Raw genomic sequence first — 14,578 nt, forward strand, 5'->3', positions numbered from 1 at the left:
CTAATAAAAGTTCTCGTAGAAATTTGCAATCGCATAAATGTTTACCAGTTACATACAAAATATTAATCTGTGATTACTGTGCAAAACTGTCGAACATTCCATCCTTTGCTAAACTTGATGAGGCTCTCTGAAACAAGCAAATATGGATTATTTCATTCAGTATCTTTTTATTCAGCGACTGGACATTGTGCTACAAGAAATCTCAGAGATAATAAACCATGTCAAGGAATCAACATAAAAATCATCGCTCATTCCGAGAATCATCTTTAAACGTGCATTCTAATTTGATAAGAAATTGAACTCCTCCGGCAAATCACACAGCCTAAATACGCAATAATCAATAATCATTTTGAATGATTCAAGTTATTTTTCTTCAGTGTGCATGCACAAATTATCAAAGCATGTTTGAGCCTAAATCTCGAGGTGGATTTTAAAACTAGGCCTTCAGTTGACACAATGGCTACATTTCGGGGGTGTAGTTTAAGTCTTTGATATAAATTTAATGATCGAAGATACAATGGCTACATTTCGGGGGTATATTTTAAGTCTTTGATATAAATTTAATAATCAAAATGCGTAGAATACTGAAATAAATATTTTTTTAATAGAGTCAAATGAGACATGTCTTACTGTGTATAAATCAAAACGATAATGGAAATGGATAGAATCTGTGGATGTAATTCTTGCTGTTATGCTGCCTTTTCTTGGGCGCACGCAATAGCGGTGTACGCGTGTACTAACTGATGAGAGAGAGAGAGTGTCTGCATTTTCTCTTGCAGTCATTGTCTGAACGAATCATATTTCCTCTGCTAACTGGCTGTAAATGTACACCCCTGAGGGATTTGATTAACGTTTGCAAGAACACAGTTTCATAAAGCAGACTACACCAGACGTGTTCGTGCATTCACATCACCGTGCCGTCGCGCGCAACGTATTGATTCGCGCGGGCGACGAATGAAATTCATTTATTTGTTTTGGCGTTGCATTATGGGATGCATGCACTGCAGGCGGGAAAATATTTTCATGTTCTGAGGCCGGAGGTTGCTTTTTTGCGTAAGAAGCTACGCGCTGGAAGTGGGGCATTTGGTAAGTCGGTGAGGATGTTAAAATATATTGATCGACGATCCCAACTTTTAAGTAGACTAAGCCAATATTGTTTAAATGAGCACTTTGCTTACCAATGACATAATGCTTAAATAAATTGAACAGGCATTGGTGTAAAGCCACCCTTAGGAATGTACATTTACTAAGTTTTAAACATGCCAGATCTTTACCCTTATGCCATTCCCATCACACTTAATTAACTTTTACGAATTGTACCTCATTTTAAAAGGAATTAGAAACTGTTTTGATTGTCAGTTTCGTTGTGTAGGCATTTCTCTACATATGTGCTGATCAAGGGTCTGCTGGATGGAAGTATTGCAATAAAATAAGTACAAGGAGGCTTGAGAGGTATGTGTTCTTGCAGCAAACAAAACGTGCTTTCATTTCAATTGAACTTTTTGTCTATTTAATTTTCAACTCCTACTTTAACATGAACAAAATTTTTCAACTTGCCCATTATTCAAGATTTTGCAAGCATTCACTCTCTGTTGAGAATTTCCTTCCAGTAGGCCCTATTAATGTTAACATAATTTTGTTGTAAAGATTTGATTGTTAAAATAAACTCAAAATGTTACTTGCGTTTTCTAAGAATGGTGAAATTTGGTGAATTAGTTTTTAATACATATTGTGTGAAATAAAACCGATCGATAGTATTTAAAATTGTAACTGAGCAAAAATGGCGGAAGTGGCGCAGACAGCTGCAACAGCTACTGGGACAGACGCTGTTGGACCGGGCGAGGCGTGGGAGCGATAAGGGGCGTGCTCTCCACCATCAGGCGGGTCGGTACTAGCCGGAGGAGGGTACCCATGGTCTGCATTGTTGCCACCCCTCGACTCCACGTAGAGCTGGGTGCCGTTGGTGTGGGCGTAAATGGCCGTGTAGACCGTCACGTGTGACGGAGTCACGACCCCAGTTGCGCGCTTGTAGCGACTGCTGGATCCTGCATGGTGAAAAAGGGAAACTCTTAATGATCCTTTCTGATTTTTGGCAAAGGCTGAATTTGGTCTCAGCTCAATCAACCACTGATCAGCTTTGCCTGGTATTCCATACACAGAGTGATCAAGGCAGTCACTCCCAGGCAAAATCGACCGTTGTTTCCCGGTTTTCTTGTGGAGGTGGGCAGAAACAGGAAACTAGAACACTATTTACACTTCCACAAGACAGTCCATGTATGGAATAATTTCAACCAGGAGGTAATTCCATTCCATTCCAATTCGTTTAATTCCACTCCACTAGTTTTTTGGTTAAAACTATTGATAAACCTTTTCCCAGTAATTTAGTAATGTTCATGTTTGACCATTGCAAAACGTCTTTTTCACCACAACCTGTCTTCTAACACGAGCCAGTTATAAGCACATAGTTTTTGCTCATCATGGTAATTTGTGCTCGAGCAGTAACCAGCTACAACTCAAATTGTTATGCACAGTATATGATGTAGGGCCTGTACATATTGATTGTAAGTAGTTCCCAGTTGATTTGACGAAAAGACAATTTTCAAAAGTACTGTTCCCTATGCATAGGCAGCTCCACGAAATCGGGCCGTGACTCAGCTATATCTGCGCCCGAGTTAAGCTGTACGGCCGATCGAGAATAACACAAGCGCCTACAGAAGCCGCTGGGACGGAGCTCTAGAAGTGCAATCTGCAGTGTTGAGTCTCAGAATGACGATGTAACAGGCAAGATGTGGAAATCCTATGTTAGTTTTTATCGGCATCAAGACATCCTAAGATAATGACTTCTTCCTAATTATACTGGAGATCGACATCTAGAGGTATAGGACGACGAAATATAATGAAATCCTTCTGAGACAGTTTATCACAAGATGACGACATTTTCACAGCAGGGTGACAAGATTCTTAGGAAATGAACATGTATTACTTTCTTGGAGGATATCGGTATCCACTAGTAAATTATCAGGGGATATCGACATACCACCTGCAGGATTTCATCATCCCGAGGTAAATTGTCCAGTCCGGAGCTTTGTAAATGCCGTGCGACTTTTTGGAATCGTGGCAGTTTATCGTATAGAAGGACGAATACAGGACAGATGACAGCATCCTGCGAAAATTTTCATAGAATGTCATTTGACCTGTATGTCGTCATTCTACTGTCACGATTCCAAAAAGTCGGATGACATTTACAAAGCTACGTACCAGCCAGCCATTTCCCGCAGAAGTGTGTGGTATAAACCTGTAGGCCAACAGTAATGCAGACACGGCCTAGTAATTTACCAAGTAGAGCGGGATCTATGAAGAGGTCCACGCGCCCGTCCGTTTGCACTTTGTAGTCGTACACAGCCTCGTTGGGGTTGGGCACCTCTGAAGACAGGTACACCGTGACTAGTCCGGATGACGTCACGAACTTGAGCGTGGCACCCTCCGTTCTATCAATCTTTGAAGTCATTCAATGGATAAAGATTGCTAGTGCACTTTCCAAATTTATACAACCAAGTATCGGCGGCAAAAAATAACCTCGAACGATTGCCAGCGGAGCTTTATTTTTTAACTTGGTTCCACAAAATGCTCCAGCGTTGTTAATTTTGTGCAATACATAAAATTATCACATAAACTCCAGGATTTTGTAGGGTTATTCTCTTCGCCCATGGGATTATGTATTTTAATGTGTCTGCTAAAATGTTTGTGATTCTGTAATTTACGGTAGGGTTCTTAGTCATGCTATGGGAGAACTACCTGAGAGTGATTTAGTTTAATTTGTAGTAATCCCGCAGGGGCATGCACTATTTTGGTGTTAGGGTCTTAGTCTTTTTATGAGGTTTGTGTTATATTTAAACTTTGTCTTTCATGTCTATACTGTGCGCAATATTTTTTTAACCCTTGTAAATTTGACCTGCGAAAAAATAAATGAATGAAATGAAAGCGTAATACGTGGAATACAAAAAGTGAAATCTATTTCACTGAATTGGGAAGACATTACGCTATGAAGATTGGAAAAGGGACGGACCGTAATAACATCCTTTATGAAGTCTGGAGCCTGACTTAGAGCAAAACAGTATATTTATGACTGCAATCGGTGTTACCACGAATATAATGCTGATACACATACTGAACTGAAATAGAGTCGCCTACCTCGTATGAGATGAAGCGGGCTTCGCCTTCCTGCAAGTCAGTGACGACCGGGTGGCCAACGGCTATTTCGGTAGTTTCTGTTCCATTATTATAATATTGAAATTGGTACCAGTTTCAAATAATTATAGAAATACGCTGCAGTCATAGTTTGAGCAAAATTGTGTAATCTTAATATAAAAGTAATTATAAAAACTCTTCAGTGGTGGCAAAAGAAGTGACATACAAAAGTGACTGCATCCGACGACCAGTCCAAGACCGCAATGTTTTTGTGCGCATTTAGGTGACATTTATTCTGGTGCAGTTTATGGAATAAGCTCAAAGTCAGTGCGCGCATGACGTGTGTCTTTGGACTCGTACTCTAGCTCCTATATGATTGATCACACAGCGCCACACACCGTTTCTTCGCTAGGGTCCGTGGTTTCTCTCAGGGATCGATCGGAGTCGAGTAATCTCAGAATGACAACAGCTCGTGCAACAGCAACGAGTGTTTGGCTGATAGTTTTCTCCAGCTTTGTAGTTTAACTTTACCCCAAGAAAGGAATATATTCAGGAGGCTTCTTAACTAGACCCCCCTCAAGCGGAAATGTCAAATTGTTGAAGGCAGGGGTTGATGTTTTCCATTTGGGTAATTCCAGAAATTATGGGGGTCCATTTTTTCCTGTCCCTGTCACATCTGACATATGATTTTGTAAGTTCAGAACACATTTTCTAATTTTCAAGAGTGGTGAATTAACGTAAATTACCTGCCACACAAAAATTAATGGTATGAAATCAATTCCGGTGATATTCCCATGCCAAATAGCAAAGGTCTGATATAACAGGAACACAAAAATGTCACACTTTTGGACCCCTAATTTCTGGAATTACCCATTTACCGTAGTAGTGCTCAGCCAAACCAGAAATAAATGCGTAAATGCTCGCAGTACTTTTCAGAGTTGTAGAGGAGTTCATCACAAGTCCCTGTAAGTCCAACCCAAGCCCATCACAAGTTATTTCGTCTTGAGGCAATTCACAAGCTACTATGAACTCTGCCAAAGCAATCTTTCGTCATTGCTGACTCTGTGTCTTATGAATGATCCTGTGTGAAGAGACTTGTAAAAAGACCGTTGATTGACTCGACTAGAACATTGGTATATTATGAATTGTAAAAAAAAAAGCGAAAGTTTTTTAAAAGTTCTTTGGGAAGTGTTTTGTGTGTAATGCACTGAGGCTCTTGCACCCACCTCTGCATGTCCTGGTGGCCATAATATTCTGGAGGTAGTCGATGGCCGCGTAGCTGAGGACGTGCATGACGTGAGACGCCACGGGCCGTGAAGCAATCACCGTCAGCTCGCTGTCATCAGCGGCCCCTACGCCGATGCAGTAAATGGTGATCCCATCACGGTGGGCCAACTGCACCCAAGTGACCAGTACAAAGACATTTATGGAAGGGCCCAGGGCTAGATTTTTTAATGATTGCTGGCAACGCCGGGAGCGCACGCAATCGTCGCACTTGGGACGTTACCAGCTATAATTGAGATCTCAATTGGAGCAAACACTAGGCTTATAGTCGTGAAGTTGCTATGCACACCAGAGAATAACGCATACGGTTGCCCTTTGTTCTTGGAACGTAAAACATTTCTGTAAAGTACACCCCTAGATATTTGAGGACTGAATCTGAACAAAAAAAGTACTTTAGGACAAAATCATTTCTTTCCTATATGTCTGTCCTCTTTGGCAAATACAAGCCTATGACTTCTCATTAATGTTTGCGTGGTGCCAGCTCGGATGAAACATTGGATTGTAAGGTCGGTCCCGCGAGTAAAACTGTTTCCACTCGACTAACTACAGCACATCATCAGCGCGTGGAAAGCCTGAAGATGCACGATCGGTAGAGTTAAACCTGTGCTGTTGGTCTATAATAGCCAGGGTCGATTAGTCGACATCTCCTGTTGAAATGTTAATTGCCGCTCGGGCCTCTTCCGTGATGCTTTCATCAGCGTCTCTTACGTCGACATGGAAAAAAAAGCTTTATAATGTTTTGTTGGATGTTGTTGTCTGTGCATGGGTAACCATGCGTCTTCCAATCAACACAAATGCATTAGTATTAGAATGTGGAGTTGCAAGCCGGCTCAAAAATTCTTAGGCCAAGCTGACACGTGCGTAAGTGTATGTGTATGTGCAACTTTAGATAAAATATTTGCGTTGGTGAAGCTGATGAATTGACTGATCGAGCTGCCTGTCATGGAGCGGCAAGCTGGGCGATCGCATGGTAATCGAGGTAATATTTTTTGTACCAATGAACAGAGGAACGTGAAAATCCAGAATGGGGATTTGGGGGTCGACCCCCGCTCTGACCACCCCAAAGGAAATAACAGATAACTGAATAAATAAAATGGTGACATCCTGTGAGGGTAATCATTTGTGTATCGGTAATGCATCATCCATGGCCCTTTTCCAATACTCAACTTCGTCTCCGTCTCAGGCTTTGTCCCCGAACCAATCCCCGATTGTGGGTCGGAAGCGTTCAAATTAAATTGGATTGCTGCATTTGTTTTGTTCTCTTGCATCTTATTTGATGTTCTGTGGCACTGCTAGACTAATAAGTGCGCTTACAGCTTCAAAGTGAGGTAGTAAAAAAACAAACAGTTGAAGCCTGAGACGGAGCCGAAGTTGAGTATTGGAAACAGCCCATGCGTCGGACCGTCTCCAACAATTGGACACAAAAAAAATATCTTACGGGCGTGAACCCCCCCCAAAAAAACATTCGTGGATCGACCCCTGAGAAGTTACGTCTACGAGTATCCTGACCTCAGGGATTAGGCTTAAGCTTGTAATCGAGTTCAGAAGATCCCTGAAAGTGCAGAGCGGTCCACCTTTGTAAGTGCAACATTATACCGGTGTACAGGGCAATACTTCACAAAATACTGATGTGAAAAGGTGGGCCAACTTTACTCACACTAGTCAATACAACATATCATTATATCTCCCATTCAAATCACATCCTGCAAGTGAACAGCTAAGCAGACGAAATGCAAAAGGCCTTCTCACCGCAGAGGGGAAGAGTATCGGGAACTCCTTGTTGGTTTTTCCGTCAGTCAGGATGACAGCCACACGCGGCACAGCGTATTGCGTCGGCCTGGCACCGTGTTCCTCGGTGAAGCTGTTCTGCCGGATGAAGTCGATGGCGGATCCCATGGCCGTGCCTTCGGGGGAAAAACCAACAATTGCAGACAACCTAAGAAAGACTGGAAACTTGGAGTGGGAAAAGTTTCAAATATACAAAAGGGTGGGTCTGAGAAGAACTAGAGATCCCTTGAAATGCGTTTGCAGATCATGCTAGTGCATGGCTACAGCCCCCCCCCATATAGACGCGTGTATTCCATTTGAATCGGCCATTGACTCTGTACATTGCCACGCTGACGCTCCAGTAAATCAAGGTTTGCAAAATGCAACATCCAACGTGTGTTAAGGAGCCTTAAGTCCGTAGCTAACTAATTTCATCATTTTGGGATACCTAAAATAACAACTAGTGTAGCACAGTTCGAATTTCTTTTAACGGAAGAAAAATAACTTTTTTTTACACCTCCTCCCTTGTACGCAATCTCATCCACGGCTCTCAGGATGCCTTCTTTGTTGTCATGGTTGTCGAGGTCAAAGGCCAAGGAGACCTCATGAGAGAACTGGAGGCAGCCCACCCGTGTTTGATCGTCCCGTGGCCCGATGTTGAAAGCCTCCACAACCTTTGCAGAGGAATGATTAGAAACCCAATTAAGTATCAAAGCAGCAAATCAATTACATTGATACTGGGCTAAGAACACCAGCCTTCTGGAATTAATGCCCATTCGCGTTTGGTCCGATGTTGAAGGCCTTCTGAATCTTGGTGGAGAAATATATCCATATAAACGCTTTTCACAATTTGGTCAAGCGATAAGCCTGCTCAGCTTTAAACAGAGCTACAAAATTTGATAATAGAGCCATTAAGCCCCTTCCATAATCGGTCCATCGGGTCGAATGGCCTTGCAATCTATGGCGCAGCCTCCCAAATTGAAGCTGGTTTCACGGAACTATTATCCAGTTCTAAAAAACAAAAACAAAAAACCTTTTAATCTTGTTTCAATGAATTACAGATATTTCCCATAGGTCTGTGAGTTCCACATGGCGATATTGACTCAACATAACTCCACGAAGGAAAACGCGTTACCTATGAACCCCGAGATGGTCCATGAGAGGCTGCAATATTCCCAGCAACGTGGGCTCCTTTGGTCGGAACTACACTTCGCCGGTTCACGAACAATTATTATCAAATGCATGCTTTACGGTCGCGTAGCTACCGGCAAAATGAACACTCCCGACCAATCTGTTCAACCAATAGGGGGGGGGGCTTCTGCTCAAGGCGATTGATCCGAGAAGACGCCATTCCGGGGCCATCGCACTCATCAGCGCAGCCATGCGCTTACTTCCGCGTTTTGTACCCGAAAGACCATGGCTTTTCAAAATACTTAACTGGCGTATTCTTTTCGCCCGATATATGTCTAGCGCGTCTTGCTCATTTTTTGTGTGAAACTGTAATTGAAGTATGGTCACGCCCAATTCTTTAATAAAACTATAGAGGCCAGCTTGAGCGGCTTTTGAGAGAGCACAACGTCTTTCACAATATTTAAATCGGCTAATGCCTGTGGAAATTAAGTTTGTTCAACGCCCCAAAATTATGGCAGTTAAACTAAGTTATTTGTTAATTACAAAAATACTTCGCACAATTCCTACTTGCAGATTTACGCATAACGATGAATTATGTGCTCTCTGAAAACTCTGACTTTGCTGTCGAAGATTTTCGATGGCTTTGGAATTTAAGAGCAATCAAATGTTATTCTTATTTCAAGACTTGTTTCTCAGGGCCTCTCTATACCAACTCTACATTACGCTGAAAATATACAAAAATAAAGTATTCTATCTATCGGAGCCAAGCTTCGAAAATTGTCAATTTCGTAAGGTTCTCCAATCAGATTTACCTGTTTGACAAAATTCTTACTGCGGGCAAAACCTTCGTCTCCTACGGATAAGGAAGCGTCCAGGGCAAACACCACATCGATACCGATCTTACAAACTGCGACAGGAAAAGAAAGTACAACTTGAAACAAGTCTAATTTCAGGGACGCCTGTGGTGACATTTCGGCAAAACGAACGAGGCTTCTCAAGCCAGATCCACTGAAACACTTCAATACAGTTGCACAATCAGATTACGCTTTGAGTGCGTGTCGCTGTTTGTCTCCTTACAGAGAATAACCACCACTGGCAAAGATTAGGCAGCGCGAAACATGGGAAGGGGGACGTCAACTCCAATAATCTAAAACGACAAAAGCAGACGTTGTGCGCTCATGGATGTGTACATTTAAAACAAGACATCGCCACATTATGCCGATGGGGGGGGGTCGGAGTGACGTCTCTACGATTACAGTATACAAGCAGTATTTTGCTTAGAACATGGATGTTGCTTTCCCCCAAGGATCACACACATTTATTCCATGGTTTACAAAATTCGGATGTTTGTTAGTGTTGTTTATTCTTTAATTTTAGAGGGGCCTTTATGCAATGATATAAATTCATGCGATGGCTATTTTCAGTTGAAAATTTAAATGTGGCATTTTTGCGCCGGCAACGTTCTTTTGTGTATTAAAAGGGGGGAAATTTGGTAATAAGCCCAAAATATTTTCCATTCAATATTTTGCATATTTTGTGACATTGTAATGTTGCATTAAGATAATCAGCCATATGCCATCAATTGCAAAGGCTGATTTACGAAAATGCCTATAGTCATATCCAGTAATTTTACGTGTGCTAATTTTTTTTACGAGTAGCATTTAAGTCATTTTTTTCTGATGAATTTGGGCCTATACCTTGTTCTTTCTCCATCTCGGTGACTTTGGCAATGAACTGGGCCTCGTCCCCGTCCTTGTTGTACTGTAGCTTCCAGTACAAGGCCTGCGGTGCCAGGCCGTAAGCGACCTTGTCCACCGGCGTTGACGTCATCATGATGTATATGCGGGCAGCCAGGGCTGATATGAGAGGTGTCTGGAGGTCCGTGTATGTGACGTCACGCCAGTCGACGCCAAGTGCACTCCTCCTAAGATCTGTGTAGTAGCTACAATTTCGATACATTTTTTTTTATATTCTTTGGGTATAAAGATTTCGTGCAGGGCATATACACCCAGTTGTGCACATAGCGAAGGTTTTCTGTGCCCTTTGTAGATTAGAGTTTTCTCTCTGTCAATAGGTTAAATCTCTCCCTGGAAACACCAGTACCATGAAGTTGATTTCAGATTTTTTGTCAGAAAGTATTCAGTGCTTTCAACCCACAGTATTCTGTTACATCGTGAGCCCTCTTGACAACACTTTTAGAGGTAACGTACCGGGTATTGGAATCCACTGCGGTCGTGCGCGGCTGGTGCCCACGTGAAGATGGTAAGATTTTGTGTACATTCAGAGGAAAATTATTTGTCATCCACACTTTAATACGCGAGTAACAGGCCGCGCAGCACTATCAACAGACTGTTCCTGCTATAGTTCTTGAAGGAAATACAGACCATAACAGACCTTTTTACCTTTTTGGTAAAAAAATACACTGGAAAAACATGGTTTAAATAAGACCCTGTGTCATGGTATAAGCCCGGCGATGTCCTGTATGGCTACCAATTAGGGGAGTTAATTTAATACAGGTTTTACCGACACTATAGCATCCCTGGGTTTACAGAAAATGTGTATGGTGATTGGGACAGATGTTATGATGGATAGACTGGTGGTGTTCATAGTGTTAAGGTATTGGCGGCTGTAAATTTGCAGGCGGTTAACTTGAAAAGACGGTGAAACTTTATTACGATGCTGATGGCAATGGAACGAGTTTAACGAGTATTCGTTATTCCTCCAACCTTCCCCAATCTCCCTCGGCCAGCTCTGTGGTCCTGGTGAACGCCTCCGGTGTCAGCCGCCAGATGCCGCCTGCCAAACCGCCGGCAAACGCGGCTGAGTCCTTCCCATCCGCCGTCTCTACCAAGGCGATGCGGCGCAGCAGCGAGAAATCATCCGAGAAGATGTCGCTCAGGAGGATTCTCTGGACGGTGGCCTCCACAACCTTAGGATATGTGTAATATGTGTAATACTGTAATAATGCTGGAAGGTTTGAACAGAAACGGCAGCGTGACACACATCAAACAAGTTTACGAGTGAGACATCAGAAGTTTAAAGTTTGTCTTCAAGTTTCCTTCGTACATACCTCAGTCGCAATAGTAAAAGTGCAAAATCTGTACGCGGGTATCATTTTCTCTGCGTATGAGCAAGAAAATGACAGATTGAACATTTGTGGTAATAGATTTAGAAACTATCAAACTGTCAAGGGACGCTTACGTTTGGGGAATGTTCATAACCGACCTAGTAAAATAAATAATGCGAAGTTTTATGCAATACGACCGTTTCACTACAGCGCGTTTGGAAAGGGTCGACAGATTTCGCGCACTGCGATTGGCCAACGTGTTGCAAACTCTTTAAGGCGCCCTAGTATGAATCGCCCGTATTGTCTTGTTACATTAATGTGGTTCATAATTATGTTTTGCACTGAAGGCTGACCTACTTCTTTTTGTCGTGTCGGTATATTGCCATTAAAACAAACCCCGCATTTCAATGTCAGACGTACCTCGGGACCAACAGCTCCCGGTGTGACGGTCAAGTCGACGGAGGCGACAGGCGTGAAAAACGGGAAAAGAAATGCTGCAGTCACCGCCAGCCGCACTGCCATACTTCGAACTCTTCAAAAAGAAATCTCCCAATCAAAGCATGAAATTGATGATCTCAAAATGCCAACGCCAATGGATCAGTCTGGTGCGGCACACAACACTGTGGATATAAAGTTAAAACGCTCACATTTGAAATCCGTTAATTGGATGCACGTTAACTTTCTTGTCTGTTTTACTCCATTGAATTCCGTTTCAAGAATATCCCACGGCCTCGTGGAAGCAAATGGGGAAACTGGATTCTGTGGTGAAAGCATTTTGATTTTCAGATGAATACGTTAGTTTTACATGGCTGAAGAAAGTCTCAAATGACTCGTGTTGTCTCTTCCCCCAGACAGTGTCCAAAACACTCACTGGTCGACTGGATTTGCAAAAGTCACACAGAAAACTTCTTGATTTCAAAAACATCGAATGTGTGTATGCTTCCCATCCGAAGTTGAATTACTTTCCTACTTTTCATAACCCCCTTTTTATTCAAGAACAAATAAGCCAAAGGGGTGCATCGCTGCCGATAATCGGCTCTGAAGCAGCAGTTTTCGATTGGAAATGATTGCTGACAATAGAAAGAATGTGCCATCGATGAAACGTCACGGGGTAGTTATCGTGCCACAGGGAAAACGCCACTGAATTCCTAGGATCCCGTGACCTGTATGATAATGAAGTGCGAATTGAAACTGTACACCTAAACTGAAAACCTGTAGAAATATCAACGGTGCATGAAAAAGCTATTGTGCGAAAACGGCCACTTTTGGGACCACTTTGTCAATTACAATTCAAGCAGAAAATTTACCACATATACAGACCTGTTAGAGTTTCATCTACCACCGCTGGGATCGAGACAAGTGTGGTGTTAGTTTTCCTAGTGAGTGTTGTTTTTCAGAACGATCTGTCTGAATTAGGCGGAGCAACATAATGATTTCTCTTCATCTCGATGGCAGGGACTGCGTCGATTAAGTGCTTTCATCTCCGAATCTTTTTTCCAGCCACGTGACGTGACAGCCAGCTGTTAAAAAGATGTGCCAATTCATGTCAACATTTCAACACTCCGGGTTGGTGCAAAGCCATTACACACGTCAATCATACCAAGCAATACCTTGCGCAACAAGCTTGAAAACATTTTTGATTTAACACGGTCGATCGTCAAATCAACATTAATGCAACCAAAACCACCTTATCTTTTAAGGGCAATTGTCTACATCACATTTTCCTTGCAGAAACGGCCTTCAGTCGTGTCATTTATTATTTCTAACCGTTGGGGAGACAATTGAATAAAATGGAACTTTGGCTACATGATTTTACCGGAAAGTGCAACGTTGCAAGTTTGCAACACAGACAAACTGGAAGGCAGTGCTTAACATGCAGTGTTGGACTATGACACAAATTTGTACGAACAACGCCACATAATGCACTGGCGCAGAGTCGACAGAACTATTCTACGACATGTACACTTGTCTGGCACGCACTGCAACGAAGATGGCGCCTAATGAGATAGTATTACAACTGATGAAACTAAGAGGACCGTGACGTTGTCTATAGTTGAACAGTATGATATGCAAGTTTCATAATTTACCTACATCAGGGCAGCGATGTCCAGCCCTTGATCAGGCAAATGGATGTCACATGTTGAACTACGTGTAGCTGTTTTGTGGCACCCGGCCGGTGGTGGAAGTGAAAGACTGACTCCAGCATTTTGTGGGGTGCAAGGAGGGGGGCAGGGGCGCTCACTCGCTGGAAAAATTGACGAAGGGGACAAAAGCGAAAAGCGAAAGAAATGTCAAAAAAGAGATGAAAAGGGATGAATGCCACCAACGTGTTAAAAAAAATCAAACTTGAGTCCTTATTGGTTATCATTTTTTTTAAGCTGATGAGTGCTTTTTGCCCCTCGAGATTTCTTCTTAGAAAAAAAGGTTCGCCCCCTTGAAAAGTCCTGGCAGGATTTGTGAAGACCTTTCGGGCTTTCCAGCGAATAAAATGCAATCAATTAGCACTCAGAAAAGGACAGGCAATTTCTAAAAGGAATATGCAATTTTGATGTATGATTATGCGTAAATGTAATACATATTACTAATGTACAGCAATATCATTAACACCGACCTCTAATATAGTGCTATGATGGTACGTGCCATTCCTCCTCCCACCCGTTTTTCAATTTTTTTATGGCCGGGCAAGCCCCCCCCCCTTTTCTGGCACAAATTTACACCTCTGAAAAAAAACGCGAAAATTACAGGTATATTTTGAAGCAAAGTCTGGCAAGGAATCATACCGCACACAAGTCAATCTAGCTTGGATATCGACCGGCCCAGCCTGCAACTGTACCGCCCGTGCGCACACAGCCACTTCATTATCAGCACACGCACCGGTCCAGCCGCCACCTGGGAACGAGCGTCGTCCCCTTGACTCTTTGCGTCATGGCTCGCCAACAACCGGCCACTCCACGCCGTACGCACAGAGAAATGGATGGGGGAAAAAAAAAAACATTGCACACACACAGACCCGTCGATGGTCCTTACACTGTTTGCCTAGTAGTGAAGTATACGGAACAGCTCGAGAGGGACAAACACAGGTTGTTTTTTTTTAATTCACATCCGCACGAAACATGAACGGAATTCGGAACACACACCAGC

At 42.7% G+C, this 14,578-nt stretch overlaps 2 protein-coding genes across 5 annotated transcripts in view; both read right to left on the bottom strand.

Annotated features, from left to right (window-relative positions):
• Positions 1-143: 143 nt before the first annotated feature.
• LOC110988419 (uncharacterized) lies at positions 144-12,892 on the bottom strand. Its single transcript, XM_022251885.2, has 11 exons — positions 12,758-12,892; positions 11,858-12,057; positions 11,097-11,299; positions 10,068-10,312; positions 9,183-9,277; positions 7,757-7,913; positions 7,222-7,376; positions 5,415-5,583; positions 4,192-4,268; positions 3,337-3,496; positions 144-2,045 (listed from the first exon to the last, which is right to left on the bottom strand). The coding sequence occupies exons 2-11, from the start codon at positions 11,957-11,959 to the stop codon at positions 1,759-1,761; spliced, it is 1,650 nt and encodes a 549-aa protein (XP_022107577.2). The 5' UTR covers positions 11,960-12,057; positions 12,758-12,892; the 3' UTR covers positions 144-1,758.
• The window catches only part of LOC110988413 (cation channel sperm-associated auxiliary subunit delta-like), a 17,935-nt gene continuing 16,175 nt past the window's right edge, over positions 12,819-14,578 (bottom strand). For 3 of the 4 annotated variants that reach the window (XM_022251868.2, XM_087145569.1, XM_087145571.1), the window contains 2 exons: positions 13,525-13,682; positions 12,819-12,957 (listed from right to left, as the gene is read on the bottom strand). In XM_022251868.2, the coding sequence (XP_022107560.2) occupies positions 13,530-13,682 (153 nt within the window). In that variant the 3' untranslated portion in view covers positions 12,819-12,957; positions 13,525-13,529. The remainder of the gene's footprint in view (positions 12,958-13,524; positions 13,683-14,578) is intronic. The other variant, XM_087145570.1, reaches the window with a different exon arrangement.

The sequence above is a fragment of the Acanthaster planci genome, linkage group LG14, assembly GCF_054643075.1.
Source record: "Acanthaster planci isolate LZ-2023a linkage group LG14, COTS_SCS, whole genome shotgun sequence".
NCBI lineage: Eukaryota > Metazoa > Echinodermata > Asteroidea > Valvatida > Acanthasteridae > Acanthaster > Acanthaster planci.

Excerpts from the sequence above, each read along its gene's own strand:
- LOC110988419 (XM_022251885.2), bottom strand. The coding sequence starts at position 11,959 with ATGGCAGTGCGGCTGGCGGTGACTGCAGCATTTCTTTTCCCGTTTTTC. Across the intron at positions 7,377-7,756 it reads GATTGCGTACAAGGGAGGAG|GCACGGCCATGGGATCCGCC; the intron begins GTGTAAAAAAAA and ends TTTCCCCCGAAG. Across the intron at positions 4,269-5,414 it reads GGCCACCAGGACATGCAGAG|AAACTACCGAAATAGCCGTT; the intron begins GTGGGTGCAAGA and ends ATAATGGAACAG.